Raw genomic sequence first — 14222 nt, forward strand, 5'->3', positions numbered from 1 at the left:
TCTTCTACTACCACACAGTCACCTTAAATCATTATGGTTTCTTCTAAAATTAACAGAACAAAAGGAATCAAGGACATTCATTGAGTAATGTGCTTATATTTTACAAGTAGTAGTATGACTGGCGCGTCTCCCTTTATAAGCCATGGCTCTCTCATTTGGCGCAGCCATTAACTTTTTAGCCCCTCCTTCCTCCGTTCTAGAGAACGACCAACAATATATTGGTATAGACAGTAGCACCCCCCAACAATGACCCTTTCTATTTCGCTTGATGCGCTTCACTTATTATTTGTTTAGCTGAGGAAGCTCTTGACGAAGGAGGTGATGCTGTCCTTGAGTCTGTTCTCAAGTTCCTTGCTCAGGGCACCCTCCTTATCAATGGTGGCGAGCAGGTCAGACTCGTTGGTCTTGAGGTGGGCCAGGAAGTCAGACTCCCACTTGAGGATCTGGTCGACGGGGATAGAGTCGAGGTGACCGTTGATACCAGCGTAGATGAGGGGAACCATCTCGTTAACGGCCATGGGGGAGTACTGCTTCTGCTTCAGGAGCTCGGTCAACTGTAAACACAGCGGGTCAGCTATCTTCTACGAAATTTCAGTGAGCATATATGGGGAAACAACTTACACGCTCACCACGGGACAGGGTCTGCTTGGTAGCAGCATCAAGATCGGAACCGAACTGGGCGAAAGCAGCAACCTCACGGTACTGGGCCAAGAAAAGCTTCAGGGAACCAGCGACTTGCTTCATGGCCTTGAGCTGGGCAGCGGAACCGACACGAGAGACGGAAAGACCGACGTTGATGGCAGGTCGGATACCCTTGTAGAACAGCTCAGACTCCAAGAAGATCTGGCCGTCGGTAATGGAAATGACGTTGGTGGGAATGTAGGCAGACACGTCACCACCCTGGGTCTCAATGACGGGCAGGGCAGTCATGGAACCGCCACCGTGCTTGTCGTTGAGCTTGGCGGCACGCTCCAGCAGACGGGAGTGCAGGTAGAAGACGTCACCGGGGTAAGCCTCACGTCCGGGGGGGACGACGGAGCAGCAGGGACATCTGACGGTAAGCAACGGCCTGCTTGGAGAGATCGTCGTAGATGACCAGAGAGTGCTTTCCATTGTCCCTGAACCACTCGCTATTTTCCAGAATTTTTTATTAGCATCTCAAAACATTACCAAGGTAAAGGTCAAGGACGAAGACTTACCCGATGGAAGCACCGGTGAAAGGAGCAATGTATTGCAGGGGAGCGGCCTCAGAGGCAGTGGCGGCGACAACGATGGAGTACTTCATGGCGTCGTTCTCCTCGAGGGTCTTGACGAACTGAGCGACGGTGGATCGCTTCTGGCCGACGGCGACGTAGATGCAGTAAAGCTTCTTGGTCTCGTCGTCGGAGGAGTTCCATCGCTTCTGGTTAAGAATGGTGTCGAGAGCGACGGCAGTCTTACCAGTCTGACGGTCACCAATGATCAACTCACGCTGACCACGGCCGATGGGAACCATGGCGTCGACGGACTTGAGACCAGTCTGCACGGGCTGGTTGACAGACTTGCGAGGCAGGATACCGGGAGCCTTGAGCTGAGCACGGCGCTTCTCCTTGGAGTTAAGAGGACCCTTGCCGTCAATGGGGTTACCCAGAGCATCGACGACACGGCCGAGCAGCTCAGGGCCGACGGGAACGTCGACCTTTGCAGGGAGTTAGTTATCTCGGCGATATAGGCAGTAACTGAGAGTGAAGCTTTATATAACTCACGATTTCACCAGTTCGCTTAACAGTCTCGCCCTCCTTGACCAGACGATCGGAACCGAACAGCACGACACCGACCTGGCCGGCCTCGAGGTTCATGCACATGCCCTTGACACCGGAAGCGAACCTAGGCTGCGTTAGATGCAAGTTGTCCAAAATGGGGAAGAGACATCTCTACATACTCGACAAGCTCCTCGGCCTGGACATTGGCCATACCGTGGACACGAGCGATACCATCACTATGCGCTCCAGTTAGTAAAATAAAGAAGAAGCATTTGATCCCACAGGCTCTCTTTCTATCTTTGTGTTTCTCCCGTCGCATGCATCTCAAAAGTGTTGTAGTATTGTGTTCCGAGTTGCTGCTTCGAGGTCCCAAAGAGTAGCTTAACAGGTGGCCTCCACATACCCAACAGACAGGACACGACCGGTCTCAGCGAGACCAGCCTCCTCCTGGACACCGCGGATTCGCTGCTCGAGGATGGAAGAGACCTCAGTGGGAGAGGCCTTGGCGTCGGAAGCGTAGGTTCGGACGGCGTTGATGGCAACCGGTGCGGCATTTCGAGTCTACATTGGGCAAGAGAAAAAAAAAACATGTTAGCCGAATTCGACCAATGGAAAAAGACCCCATGGAGAACCCCGGCAGGCTCAAAAAAGCTCAGAAAAGCTTGCTCTACGATGCTGGCAAGTCGATTGCATGTCCAATTGAGCTTGCGAGCCCGGTATTCGCAGGTGTGCAGGTCGATGCTCGGGGCCTCCAAAATTTTCTCTTGCCCCCCCCAGAAAACGGTGGTTTCCGGGCGTGCGGGAAAGACACTCACCACAGAGACTCGGCCAGCGGCGACGGCGCCAACAGCGCGAGAGGACTGGCGAAGGGCGTTTCGGAACATCTTGAGGGCGGTATCTGGGGAGCCTCAGAAGAGGGAAAGCAATTGCAGCGGCGTGCAATTGGCGGAGGGGGGATTGGAGGGTATTGTTGATGCTGCCTTTTGCTGGAAGAGCAAAATGGAGATTTTCGGGAGGAGATGGAGAGAAGCAGAGTCTGTGAGGACCAAGGTGGGGGCTCGGGCTGGCGGGTGCGCCAATCAGGGCCGGGTGCGCGGTTTTGCTGGCGTGCGAAGCCGACGCCGCCTTAACAATTTTCCACGGGGCCCGTTATTAATTAGGATTGCAGGCAGGTTTTGGACCTACAGTGCTAGACTAGCATGCTGGGTAGTTGAAAGGACTCGGGACTAACTGGATGGAGAGGATTTTTTCTTGCTCTCCGGTATCTGTCTACCTATGCCTGATCGAAGAGGCAGTCTTGTGCCTCATCGTGGAGAAGCTGACCAGGGTGTTGTTCTGGAAAACTAGATCGAAATACGATATCAACGGGTTTGTTGCATCTGTCTTGTGTGACGCTGCTTTCTTCTGTTTGAATACCTAGGTACTGACAACTGATACATATGAGGGAAAATGTGGCCCAGAAATTCTGGAGGTATATAATGATATAAATGTTGTCTGGAGCATGAGATATCAAAGTAAATCTTCATTTGAAACCAAGGAGCATATATGAAACCAATTCAATGATATAGTAAGCCTCAATGATGAACGAGTAAAGCATCCGCCACGGACTCTCTGAGAGATGGCTGTGTTGCTTCTGGCATAAGCCGCCAAGACGTATTTTGGCATGCCCCAGGTTGAGCCGCACAACTCTCTCTGTTTGTACTGCATTCAGCAGTCAGTCTACGACTACGTGACAATGATGAGAAGACATGTTTCGCCGTTGATTCTCATGATATTCATCAGCTTGGTAAACACGCATGCCGCTACCGCTGGAAAAAAGACATCTACAAGTCAAGACGGGATATTCAATACCAACGTCATCATACATACAAGCAAGCGACAAGTCAAGCTTCGCCAATGTAAAAATGGTGCCATCACATTGCAGGGGCAATATTCATGAAGCCGGCAGTACGCCGGTCGGTCTCTAAGGCCGTTGCTCGACTCAAAAGTCTTTTTGGTACGAGCTGATGTAAAAATCAAGCGGAAGAATACATGACCATATATGATCCCTTTTTACCCCCAAATGTTCGCCGTGCCCATTTCCATTTAAAGACTGAGAAAAAAAAGTTGATTTGTTTGGATGATTTTTATCCGTTTATCGGACAATGCCATCGAAGCGGCCCTTGAACCACTTGACGGTCTCCTCGCGCTTGATGCGGTGAGAAGCACCAATCTTGCTCTTCATGCGGCGGCGGCGGGTGACACGCTCACCAGGGCGGGTCATGCAGCAGTAGAAGTCCATGCCGTAGATACCGATGGAGGGGTCGTACTTGATACCAAGATCGATGTGCTCGCTGATACCGAAGCCGAAGTTGCCGGTCTCGGAGAAGTTGCGCTTGCGCAGCTCGTACTCCTTGACCTTGAGGCCACGCTCAAGAATCTCCTCAGCCTGTTCATAAGTCAGCCAAACTGCTTTGAAAATTTCAAATTTTTTCGTAGTTGATTTACCTTGGGGCCACGGACGGTGACGTGGACAGCAATCTTTTCGTTACGACGGATACCGAAGGTTCGGACGGTGTAACGGGCCTTGCCTATAATGAAAATTGGTTAATATTCCTGCTTGCCGGGTTGATCATGATTGATTATTTGCGACATACTGTAGACGGGGGTTTGACCGGACAGCTGCTCAAGCACCTTGGCGGCACGAGTGAGTCTGTCACCAGATTCACCGACGGAGATGTTCAGAACGAGCTTCTGAATCTTGAGCTCCCGCATGGGGTTGCTGGACTTTTCGGTGGCCATTGCTGCGGTTGTTGATCGACGATGTCTTGCTGTCGGAGATGGGCGAAAAGTTGAGGTTGGGCTAAGGCGAACGATTTTGTGAAGGCGGGAAAATTTCGAGGGTTTGTCTGCCCTCAAGCGAGAGCACAGAAAAGCGGGGCTGAATTCCCCAAAGAGGGCTAGTGCGTGTGCTTTGCATCGCCGCTAGGAAGCTCCATTTTAACAGAGCGGTTCAAGCTTCAATTTGTCTGCACTAGCAGAAAGTACAGAAGCGCTACTCAGGTTCACGCATTATACTCGCATAGAAAGTGGGTACATCCTGAGTAGCCTACAATAGCAGCACCTCTTCGCCACCCAGCGTAGCCAAGCAGCTGGGTCATATCCAGCCTCGGGATTGACGCAGCAGCATTCATATCGAAGCAAAACCATTGTTATCACATCGACTGCCTATGATACTGGCAACGGTAAAAGGAGTCGTTGAACGCAAAGCAAGCTGGTTTCACCGTTGAAATAGTGATATTTGGTTATCTTTTACTTCCTAATACTACCTACATAGCTATATACCAGTGACTGAAGGGTATGATTCATTTCCATTGTCTCGTATCTTGTTCTTCGTAAAAAAAAATTCAGGCGCAACTTGTCCATCAAGAAAAAAAACCGCCATTCGTATCATGTAAAAATCCTACCCGAAGCCTCATTCTTGTCCAGGTGATTCACTTTTCCCCCAATTGGCACTTCCTCAGCATTCCTTATGGGCTGGCAACATGGCTGAATACCTTGGCAGCCAATTGACTCAACAATCTTGCCCTATCATCTTGAGGAAGTTCCTATATGTACATTAGCGCTCAGGGAGATCTGAATAATCTAGTCAGTCTCAGAAAAATCTGAGAAAGCAGCGGCACACCGCAGAGAGGCGGGTGTACAGCCACAGAAAACAAAACAGTCTGGGCTTACCTGGAAGACTTCGTACACGCTCTTCCCCTTGGTATCTCTGATCGCCCCGAGTCGATTGCCAGCCACTGCTCCGGCAAGCAGTCCAGGGACGTTGCCCACGATGAATCCCAGAGCGCCGCCACTTACAGCGCCGACCATGCCCCACATGGTTGAAGCGTTACCGCCTTGCTGGTTGGGTGTCTGCCCTTCTGAGAATCCCTCGTCCTGCATCATTTCCTCAAAGGCGTCGCTGAACTGCGCATCCTCTGTAGCTTGGCGGCCATTGGGTGCAGTTCCTCCGTTCTGGTTCTCGAAGAAGTCCCATGCCCACGAATAGCCTTGTCCCGTCGTGTTGTCTGCTTCTGCAAAGGGATCGGACGCCGACTGGCGGTGGTAGTATGCTCGCTGTTGGTCATACTCTCGTCTCCGGGTCGCATCGGAGAGACAATAATAAGCGTCGTTTATGAGTTGAAAGCGTCGTGTTCTTTGTTCACGCTCTGGTGAATCGCTGGGGACTCGATCGGGGTGTGTTTTCAACGCAGCACTGGAGATATGGTTGTCAGTCATCGACTTTATTGGCAATTGAGAAGGGCTACATACCGCTTATAAGCATCTCGAATCTGCGCCGCCGAGGCTTTCTCTGGAACCTCCAAAATAGCGTCTGCACAATGCCGATTGATTCAGTAAACCATGTTCACATCTGAGGTGGAGGGAGGTGTCTCATCTGGAGAACAATGGCGGGGAGAGCTTGTGCGACTTACAGTAATCAGGCGGTGCTCCGTTTCTCGTCATTTTGTCGATTGATATGTTTGATTTGAAGGAGGGGAAACTCAATCTCAGGGTCTCGCCAAGGGTATTCAAGATAATCGTCTCCCTTAAAAAAAGAACTACGGGGAACGGAATAGGTGCCTGATGCAGGTTCGGCGCTGTAGCCATGCAGGCCCAGCGACGGTTTATCCTTATCCAGTCGTCATGTGGCGAGACGTCAATGTGGCTGGAACCAACGTTTGCGCGCCAGGCCAACTCCACAAATAGTAATACTACTGGTTCGCAGCTCAGCGGGTACTAGCTTAGCTTGGCTACGTGTATCCTGCAAGGCTAGCTGTTATTGTATACAAAGCCGAGGAGACAATGGAGTGTAAAGTGCATAACACATGCATGCAGTATTTTGAGCAACTCAATTTTTGTATATAGGATGTATGTACTGATAGCACTTATATGCAAGTATAGATACAAATATATAGCCATTGTAAAACAAAGGTGCTGCCAAAGACACCCAACCAATACTCCAACTTTGCTTCCGCCCAAACATAAACTGCCCTTCAAAGGGGTGACTCTATTGGAGCCATTCTTGTAGTAATGGCGTATTTCAGAAAAAAAAGAGAAAGGAAAAGAGAAAAGAAATACCCCGCCGCTTGGTGCTTCTCAGAACTGCCAAGCTCTCGCTATCGTGTCTCTTAACGCCAGCTGACCTTGCGATCCGTATTCTTATCGTAAACAGTCTCAGCCTGGGATATCGTGCAAATACTGTTGCGCCCTGGTGATGGCGTCTTGGGCGACTCGTAGAGCGTCGTCTATCTTGCCGACTTTGTTGTAGTAAGCCGCGAGCACCCACATGTCTCGGATAACCCGCAAGTTGGTGGTCGTTCCATGCGCAGCTTCTCTCATGTGAATGGCATATTTCAAATTCTGTTCCACCTGGTCCCAGGCCTCTCTGCTCTCGCAGAGTCTAGCCAGCATCTTCCGGGCATACGCATGAAATCTGGCGTTCGAAAGTGCCCCAGTTTCATACTGCGTGATGTCGAGCAGATCCAGCGCCATCTGCTCTGCCTTCTCCTTATCATCTAGATCCATCTGCGTGAATTCTAGCATGAGTGCGTCGACTCTCAATTTTTCCACGTTATCATCACTTGGTACAGGCACCTCATGGTGTCCCAAGTTTTCAAGGGCTTCGTACATAATCTCACGTCTGTTGGCCAGCCCATTGTTTCGACGAAGCTTTGTCCGGCCATCCCAAATCAGCTGCTCGTACAGCCAAAACTCTTGAGGTGCTGATAATTTAATGTACTCCGCAAGGAGATCCACGTTTCGTAGCCAAGCTTGCCGTAACAGGTAGCAGATGAACTGGCGACCGTCTTCAGTCTGGTAGTCGCAAGCCAGGAGTTGTTGAAGGATGCGGATGAGAGGATGGTTTGCGGGAAAGCGCTGCCTTGACAGCACAAGCGCGTGTCTAATAAACATTCCAAGAAGCTGTAAATGCCCTCGGTCAATCATGTCGTATATTGTGTCAAGAATATGCCAAAGAAGGTCGGGATGGTCCTCGGTCAGGACAAATTCCAAGACATAGAAGCCCTTTCTGGCCGCCATGCCCGCTAGATCGCCCTTGCCGTAAGACCACAAGTCAAAGACTAGCTCAAACGTCCGGTACATGGTACGGCTATCTTGTATAGGCGGCTGGTTTGGGGTAGCAAGATACTGCGACATGGGATCGGACGCTATGCGATAAGTCTCCAGTTTCCCTGAGCTCCAAGATAGAACGCCGTTTAGAATAAGCTCCAGGTCCGCGAGTGGTTTGAACGAAGGATTCGGGACCAAGTCCAGGCCCGTAACCGTAGGAGTCATTGTCCTTGGTACCTCCTCGACATCGTCATCATGCTTCAAATCGGTAGAAGAAGAGGTTGTAGATGAGGGAGAAGGGAGAGTGGTTTCCCCGGGCGATTTGCGATATGCTCTTTTCCTAATGTTCCACTTCTTGAATCTCTTTTTGTACATTTGCTCGCTTTTGGGGGGTTTAGTTAGCACTGAGTTTAGTCTGTCGCCTAGTATATCAAATCCCCTTTTTGTTCTCTGAACGTATACGGCAAACAAACGGCAAAGAGTGTCCACTCACGTTGCGGCAAATCCATATTTAGTCTCCATTAAGGCCATGATCTCATTCAATTTGCGGTTGTCTCCTATGTATAGCTTCTCAATAAGGTCCTTCTGCGCTAACCACTCCTGTTCCGTATGTTCCTTGACGCTTGGCCGCTCAACCACCGGCGGCGAGTTGCCTGGCAGCCGCGGAGCCAGCGCCGGCAGACGAGGCCGGACGGGATGCATGGCTGGCGGGATCTTGGCCACGGGGGGAGTCGTGCTACGGGTAATGCTATTGCTATACTGCCCAAAGCGAATGGCAGCTCTTGAACAGACAAGACATGGCCAACCGTATGGCCATGATGGGCCCTGAATGGAAGGCAAAGTTGGAGAGGTGAGCGAAGCTAAAACCAAAGTCTGTGGCCAACAAGTCCGTCGGCTGGAGGCAGCGATGTACCACGCTCCGTACAGGTACTTCGGCAGTATTTCGGACCTGGCCGGCAGTCGCATTATCCGTACCTTATTGGCAGACAAAGTTCCCTGCATGTTATTTAAGCTTTTTGCAGCATTAAGATTGGTCCAATGTCACGTGCAGAATGCTTAGCTTGTACAAGTACGGAGGCCACTGGCGTAGAGTACCAAACTCTATAGTAGAAAAGATTGCTACTGTTCCTGAACCTGAGCCTACCTTGTGTCTATTTTTGTTCCTGAGAGCAATCTATTTGTGGCGCTAATACTACAAGTAAGTGCATAAAGGGGAGGTTTGTGGGAGGTATTAGTTGGGACTTTGCTACACTTGCCGGCTCGCTCCGGAGACTCAGTCAGCTTTATATTTGTAAAAGAAAGACTGTAAAACATTCAAAATTACCCGGCAGAGCCGCTCGCCGATTATTAGTACGTGTCTACTAGGTATATTACTCGTATGAGAGGCTCTCACCTCGAAAATAGTGGTGTGTCTATTTCATATGCTTAAATCGATTTAAAACAAGGTCCATAGTGATCCGCATCTCAGCTTTAGGGTACAGGGAGGTACTTGGAGCTGTGTGAATGCAACTTTCATCATAAGAATTTGCCTGCTTGCGAACCTACATGATAGATTGCCATGCCTCGTTGCTGGTTACGAAATGAATCAATCTGTTTCAACTCTGCTACAAGATTAATGGGTCACAAATACTAAATTACTCGCATTATATGGCATTATGTTTGAAAGAGTCCTGGCTTTATAGGTCTTGTCGCCAGTGCTGGCATTACATGGAAAACAATAAAACTACTAGTCATCTACACTTTAGATGCGAGTGGAAGATGATTTTGTACGCCGAAACAAAGCAGATGGAATAATGGAATAAGGCCCTCTCGATTCAGGTTGTCATATTCATAAGTCGATGCTGGATAACCATGACCGAGAGGCCTGGAACGCTTAGATCTCTCTTTCTTGAACCTGTCGCTCTGTCTCTTACTTTGATGAAAAATAATTACGCACAATTTGTGCCTGCACATCTAAGTACTCATATTATCATCTATTTCTGTCAAAAATAAAAAGAGGAAGAAGAAATCTTGAATAATAATCACATCTGACATCTCATTTCGTCTCTTGGACTACCTCAAGCTAGGCCCGGTTCTAGGTCAGCTTGAATGTAAGATCTAAATAACCGATAGCCATCTCACTTGCATCAACTTTATTTTCAAAACCTTTCAATCTACACCTCAACTCCTCTCCCCGCTCTACATCATGTCAAAGTATTTGCGACAATATTGGCCTGGCGAGCCTACAAAAACTGAGAAGGACTTGCCTGATTTGCAGGGACGAGTATGATGCCGCTCTCTCCCCTCCTTTATTCGTCTCCCTCTATTACAGCTGATCTCATCTATCGACTACCTAGGTTTTTATTGTCACGGGCGGCGCTGGAGGCATTGGCTTGGCTGTAGCAACAGCTCTATTCCACGCCAATGCGACGTGCGTCTATATCCTTGGCCGATCTGAAGCTTCCGGCAACACAGCTATAAATACCATCAAACAGTCCGATCCGCCTGGCGACATGAAGCGTCGCAGCGCCGGTGGTGACAACGATGTACTCAGATTCTTATATTTGGATCTTTCCGACTTGCAAGGCATCAAGCAAACAGCCGAGGCGTTCCTGGAGTTAGAAACTCGCATGGATGTCGTCTGGCACAATGCCGGCGTCATGGCTCCCCCCTGAAGGCAGCGTCAGCAAGCAAGGGCACGAGCTGAGCTTCGCCACAAACGTGTTGGGCCCTTTCTTGCTCCAGCATTTCCTAACGCCAATCCTCCTCAACACCGCAGACGGGGAGGCCTCTCCCAAGGGATCTGTCCGCACGTGCTGGGCGGCTTCTGTGGAATTTCCCGACCCTCCTGGCGAGGATGGTATTCTCTGGGATGACTGGGGATTGACTGCTCCTAAATTCTCCGGTCTCGGTGGGCGTACGCTGCGATATGTACAGAGCAAATGGGCAAATACCATTCTCGCAGCCGAGATGGCCAAAAGATACCCTTCACTCGTGAGCGTGTCTTCAATCCCGGAGCACTCAAGACGGACCTCACTCGCCACGCTCCCAGCATCTTAAAGAGCATACAGGGCATGCTGTCGTATCCAGCTCGATTTGGAGCCCTGACCGAGCTGCAAGCAGGATTTGATGCTGAAGTGGCTGAGCATAATGGCTGCTATCTCATCCCTTGGGGGAAGATTGGCACCCCGCTCCCAAAAGTCGCCGAGGGCATTGAGACGAGGGGGAGCGGAGAGAGGTTGTGGAATCTTTGTGATGGTCTAGTGAAAGATTTCTACTGAGCGTTTGCGTACTTGTACTAATTTTGGAAGAGAAGAGGTATCCAGCGCCCCAATTCTGTTATTAAGCACTCCAGCTATGGCATGGGCTACCGATGCTACCGCTTCTACTGCTACTGTTGTTAGCTATTTTGAACTGTATATAGCAATTTGATAGGTCCTTTAACAAGTAGGCTGACTGCCTTGTTAAACTATAGATGCCTTCCAGTTCAACCTCGTTTACAATACACCTCCCCCTATCTGTGCTTTCTCGGGATGCCAATCAACATACTGGGCAGGAGCGAAATCATTGCTTATTTTCACGTCTCATCCGTAGCATCAGTACCCTTGTCCATTTCGACCCCATGCGCAGTATACCGCCCGCTTTCATCTACTGGCGCCTTCTCTTTTTACCGAGGCTCAGCGTTGGAGGACGCTTGCCTGACATTCCTAGAGATCAGAGGAAGGAGATCCACTGACGGGTTATATAAGGTAGCTACCTAGAGAGCCCTCATTATTTATTACGAAAAGTCTAGCCATTTTACTCCCTTACAACTTTCACTACGTTTAGCGTCGTGGGCTGTCTTTTCCCTCTCATCGTCAAGTAATACCTGGACCGTTTCATCGTTACTCGCCATCTCTCCAGCCATGGCCAAGACTTATGTCACAGATGTTCTTGTAAGTGAAATCGTCTTTTATGAACAAACTATTAATGCTGAATTGCTTTAGGCCGAACAACCACTAGATGAAGAATCGCTCTCTGTATAGCTTTCTGATGACGAATCACTCCCTGACGACGAGCTACCATCGAATGATGAATCGCTTTCTGATGAATTACCCAACAAAGAATTTGCACTTTAGCCTAAAGATATCGGAGCGTAGATCAATTCATTAACTTGGCTTGCTGTTAATACAGACATCCCAAGCTCCTATATGGCCGAGGCATATCAGTCAGCTATTGCTCGCGGATAAATAATACTTCTTAAAAACTTGTACAGATACGCAGCTATCTTGTCCCTCAACACTTATGGATATTCTTTAATCAAAATCTACGCCTTCATTAGATTTTCTCCCGCTCTCTCGACACTGAGGCAAGCCGTGAGAAAATTTGGAGAATTACATTGTCCTTATCTAGACGGCTGGCGACAAGCCGAAACTCTACGTGGGCTCTGGCACTAACGCCCGAGAAGTTCAAGACAGGTTTAGACAATATGACCAAGCTATAGCTTTGTTCATGCAGCGTGCATTCCACAAGGGTTACACTATTACCAATATTGGCTTACTTTGCTGGGCCTGTGAATCTGCGCCCTTCAACCCGCCTTCGGTTTCTTGCCATAGAAGCTACTTTCTGTATTGTTTTTTGCTGGCCCAGCATCACTCGACTCAAAGTGGTCACAAATTCTACTTTGGCAAAGGGAGTTCTTTTGACTGGCTTCATCTTTGCAGGGAGTAGGGAGGGTGCGGGGAGAGTCAAAGGATGTCAGAGCAAAACTGGAAGATATAAATGAATTGTCTGAGCTCAATGGTTTCTTGTATGTGTTGCCGGACTTTCTCTACTTACAATAAGACCTTCAGCTTCACAGCCTATATAGACCGGCGCTCACAATCTAAGATTCATTTATACTTAGCTACTGCTGCTACTGCTGCTACTGCTGCTACTGCTGCTACTGCTGCTACTGCTGCTACTGCTGCTACTGCTGCTACTGCTGCTACTGCTGCTACTGCTGCTACTGCTGCTACTGCTGCTACTGCTGCTACTGCTGCTACTGCTGCTACTGCTGCTACTGCTGCTACTGCTGCTACTGCTGCTACTGCTGCTACTGCTGCTACTGCTGCTACTGCTGCTACTGATGAGATGTGAAAATGTAGTTGGCAGTTGTGTTTTTTGGTACGTGGACAAGGTGCCTTGTTAAGCTACAGCGGGATTTTGGATGATGAATTAATGTGCTAGATAACATTTCCCTTTTAAATTGTAAATGTTCTGTCGTACATGTACAGCTAATATCACAAACCGCTTTCCTTTGACAAACCAGGTGGCTAACCTTGCCCAATCGTTTAACCTCAAATAACACCAGCGGTGATGCCATTGTTATCCATTTCCTGCTCCTCTAGAGCCTTCAGCATACGATCAACATCAAAACCATCCCCGTCCCAACTCATTTTGCTCTCAGGATTTACGAGCCACGAACTCGGCCCGACCAACCGCCCACCTCCCAGCGGGCTCTGAAACCAGTTCATCGTCCAAGTGTCAGGTCTCCACGGGTCGGGATCAAGACCATATGCATCTCTCTCTCTCTTTTCCAAGTCCATCAGAAAGCCTATGGCTGTTTCGAGTGATGTCCTAACCGTTCCTTGGCCAGCCTCTAAATAACAATCTATCTTGGCCGCGATGGGCAGGAAGGATATGGGTTCGCTGAGTTCATCTTCGAAGCGGGTTCGGACCAGGTAGACTGGGAGTTTTCCAACTTGAGTCGAGTCTTCTCCATTATACTCTTTAGCACAACATATCATCAGCAGTGCTTTGAACAACGGCTGCAGAACGTAAAGATTGGGTCGCGCAGGGAGTTCCGTCAGCATCGCGTACGGCTCGCTGTAGCGACGATGCAAGTTTTCGTAGTGGTGACGTCGTGATTCAACCTCGTCGCATATGGCTTCATGTAGCCAGATTATGCCCTGAATCGATACAGGCGTAATCTGCCCTTTGTTGGGTAGGTCGCGAGGGGCGATAAACTTGCAGAGGAAGCGCTGGTGTTCAATCTCGCTTTGGTACGGCTGGAACCATCGTCGGTAGATGTAGTTGTGAAGGACCGTGAAGAGCAAACTCCATCTTTTAAATCGAGGAATGTACAACGAGAACGATTTGTTGCACGAGTCGTGGAAGTCATCGACCTCCATCTGTGGGAGATTATCGATAGATCGTATTGACGGTGAGTAGGTGAGCATCACGGCGGCCACGTAGATTTGGCTGCGGTGGATTCCCTCTCGCTCAGAGCGAACCTTCCATAGATAATACTCTTTTCCCTCCACTTCAAAGGGCCGTCGAAGCTCGATGCCAAGCAACTGCTCCTCGATGCGGAGAATGCTTTGCGGAATCGGAGGCATGGTGCAGAGAAGGATGTTTATGGGTTTTGTTTGTTCATTGTAAAATGTTGTA

The 14222-nt window shown here is 49.3% G+C and overlaps 9 protein-coding genes across 9 annotated transcripts; 3 read left to right on the top strand and 6 right to left on the bottom strand.

Moving 5' to 3' along the window:
- Positions 1-290: 290 nt before the first annotated feature.
- Positions 291-744, bottom strand: TrAtP1_007949 (uncharacterized protein; the record flags this gene model as incomplete). Its single annotated transcript, XM_066113731.1, has 2 exons — positions 291-554; positions 622-744. The coding sequence occupies 2 exons, from the start codon at positions 742-744 to the stop codon at positions 291-293; spliced, it is 387 nt and encodes a 128-aa protein (XP_065969819.1).
- A 271-nt stretch (positions 745-1015) lies between these two features.
- On the bottom strand, positions 1016-2626 carry TrAtP1_007950 (uncharacterized protein; the record flags this gene model as incomplete). The annotated part of the gene is made up of 6 exons (XM_014092744.2): positions 1016-1130; positions 1200-1678; positions 1746-1866; positions 1922-1978; positions 2146-2303; positions 2558-2626. 6 exons carry the CDS (start codon positions 2624-2626, stop codon positions 1016-1018), a joined length of 999 nt encoding a protein of 332 aa, XP_013948219.2.
- A 662-nt stretch (positions 2627-3288) lies between these two features.
- Positions 3289-4599, bottom strand: TrAtP1_007951 (60S ribosomal protein uL5). Its single transcript, XM_014092745.2, has 3 exons — positions 4379-4599; positions 4230-4312; positions 3289-4170 (listed from the first exon to the last, which is right to left on the bottom strand). The coding sequence occupies exons 1-3, from the start codon at positions 4521-4523 to the stop codon at positions 3877-3879; spliced, it is 522 nt and encodes a 173-aa protein (XP_013948220.1). The 5' UTR covers positions 4524-4599; the 3' UTR covers positions 3289-3876.
- A 403-nt stretch (positions 4600-5002) lies between these two features.
- On the bottom strand, positions 5003-6597 carry TrAtP1_007952 (uncharacterized protein). Its single transcript, XM_014092746.2, has 4 exons — positions 6197-6597; positions 6036-6096; positions 5457-5979; positions 5003-5329 (listed from the first exon to the last, which is right to left on the bottom strand). The coding sequence occupies exons 1-4, from the start codon at positions 6369-6371 to the stop codon at positions 5252-5254; spliced, it is 837 nt and encodes a 278-aa protein (XP_013948221.2). The 5' UTR covers positions 6372-6597; the 3' UTR covers positions 5003-5251.
- A 4-nt stretch (positions 6598-6601) lies between these two features.
- Positions 6602-8693, bottom strand: TrAtP1_007953 (uncharacterized protein). The gene is made up of 2 exons (XM_014092747.2): positions 8326-8693; positions 6602-8214 (listed from the first exon to the last, which is right to left on the bottom strand). The coding sequence occupies exons 1-2, from the start codon at positions 8532-8534 to the stop codon at positions 6939-6941; spliced, it is 1485 nt and encodes a 494-aa protein (XP_013948222.1). The 5' UTR covers positions 8535-8693; the 3' UTR covers positions 6602-6938.
- A 1303-nt stretch (positions 8694-9996) lies between these two features.
- On the top strand, positions 9997-10508 carry TrAtP1_007954 (uncharacterized protein). The gene is made up of 2 exons (XM_014092748.2): positions 9997-10095; positions 10169-10508. Exons 1-2 carry the CDS (start codon positions 10018-10020, stop codon positions 10484-10486), a joined length of 396 nt encoding a protein of 131 aa, XP_013948223.2. The 5' UTR covers positions 9997-10017; the 3' UTR covers positions 10487-10508.
- A 245-nt stretch (positions 10509-10753) lies between these two features.
- Positions 10754-11092, top strand: TrAtP1_007955 (uncharacterized protein; the record flags this gene model as incomplete). The annotated part of the gene is made up of 1 exon (XM_066113732.1): positions 10754-11092. One exon carries the CDS (start codon positions 10754-10756, stop codon positions 11090-11092), a length of 339 nt encoding a protein of 112 aa, XP_065969820.1.
- Positions 11093-12590: 1498 nt separating this feature from the next.
- On the top strand, positions 12591-12929 carry TrAtP1_007956 (uncharacterized protein; the record flags this gene model as incomplete). The annotated part of the gene is made up of 2 exons (XM_066113733.1): positions 12591-12600; positions 12697-12929. 2 exons carry the CDS (start codon positions 12591-12593, stop codon positions 12927-12929), a joined length of 243 nt encoding a protein of 80 aa, XP_065969821.1.
- A 200-nt stretch (positions 12930-13129) lies between these two features.
- On the bottom strand, positions 13130-14170 carry TrAtP1_007957 (uncharacterized protein; the record flags this gene model as incomplete). The annotated part of the gene is made up of 1 exon (XM_014092749.2): positions 13130-14170. The coding sequence occupies one exon, from the start codon at positions 14168-14170 to the stop codon at positions 13130-13132; it is 1041 nt and encodes a 346-aa protein (XP_013948224.1).
- Positions 14171-14222: the final 52 nt, after the last annotated feature.

The sequence above is a fragment of the Trichoderma atroviride genome, chromosome 4, assembly GCF_020647795.1.
Source record: "Trichoderma atroviride chromosome 4, complete sequence".
NCBI lineage: Eukaryota > Fungi > Ascomycota > Sordariomycetes > Hypocreales > Hypocreaceae > Trichoderma > Trichoderma atroviride.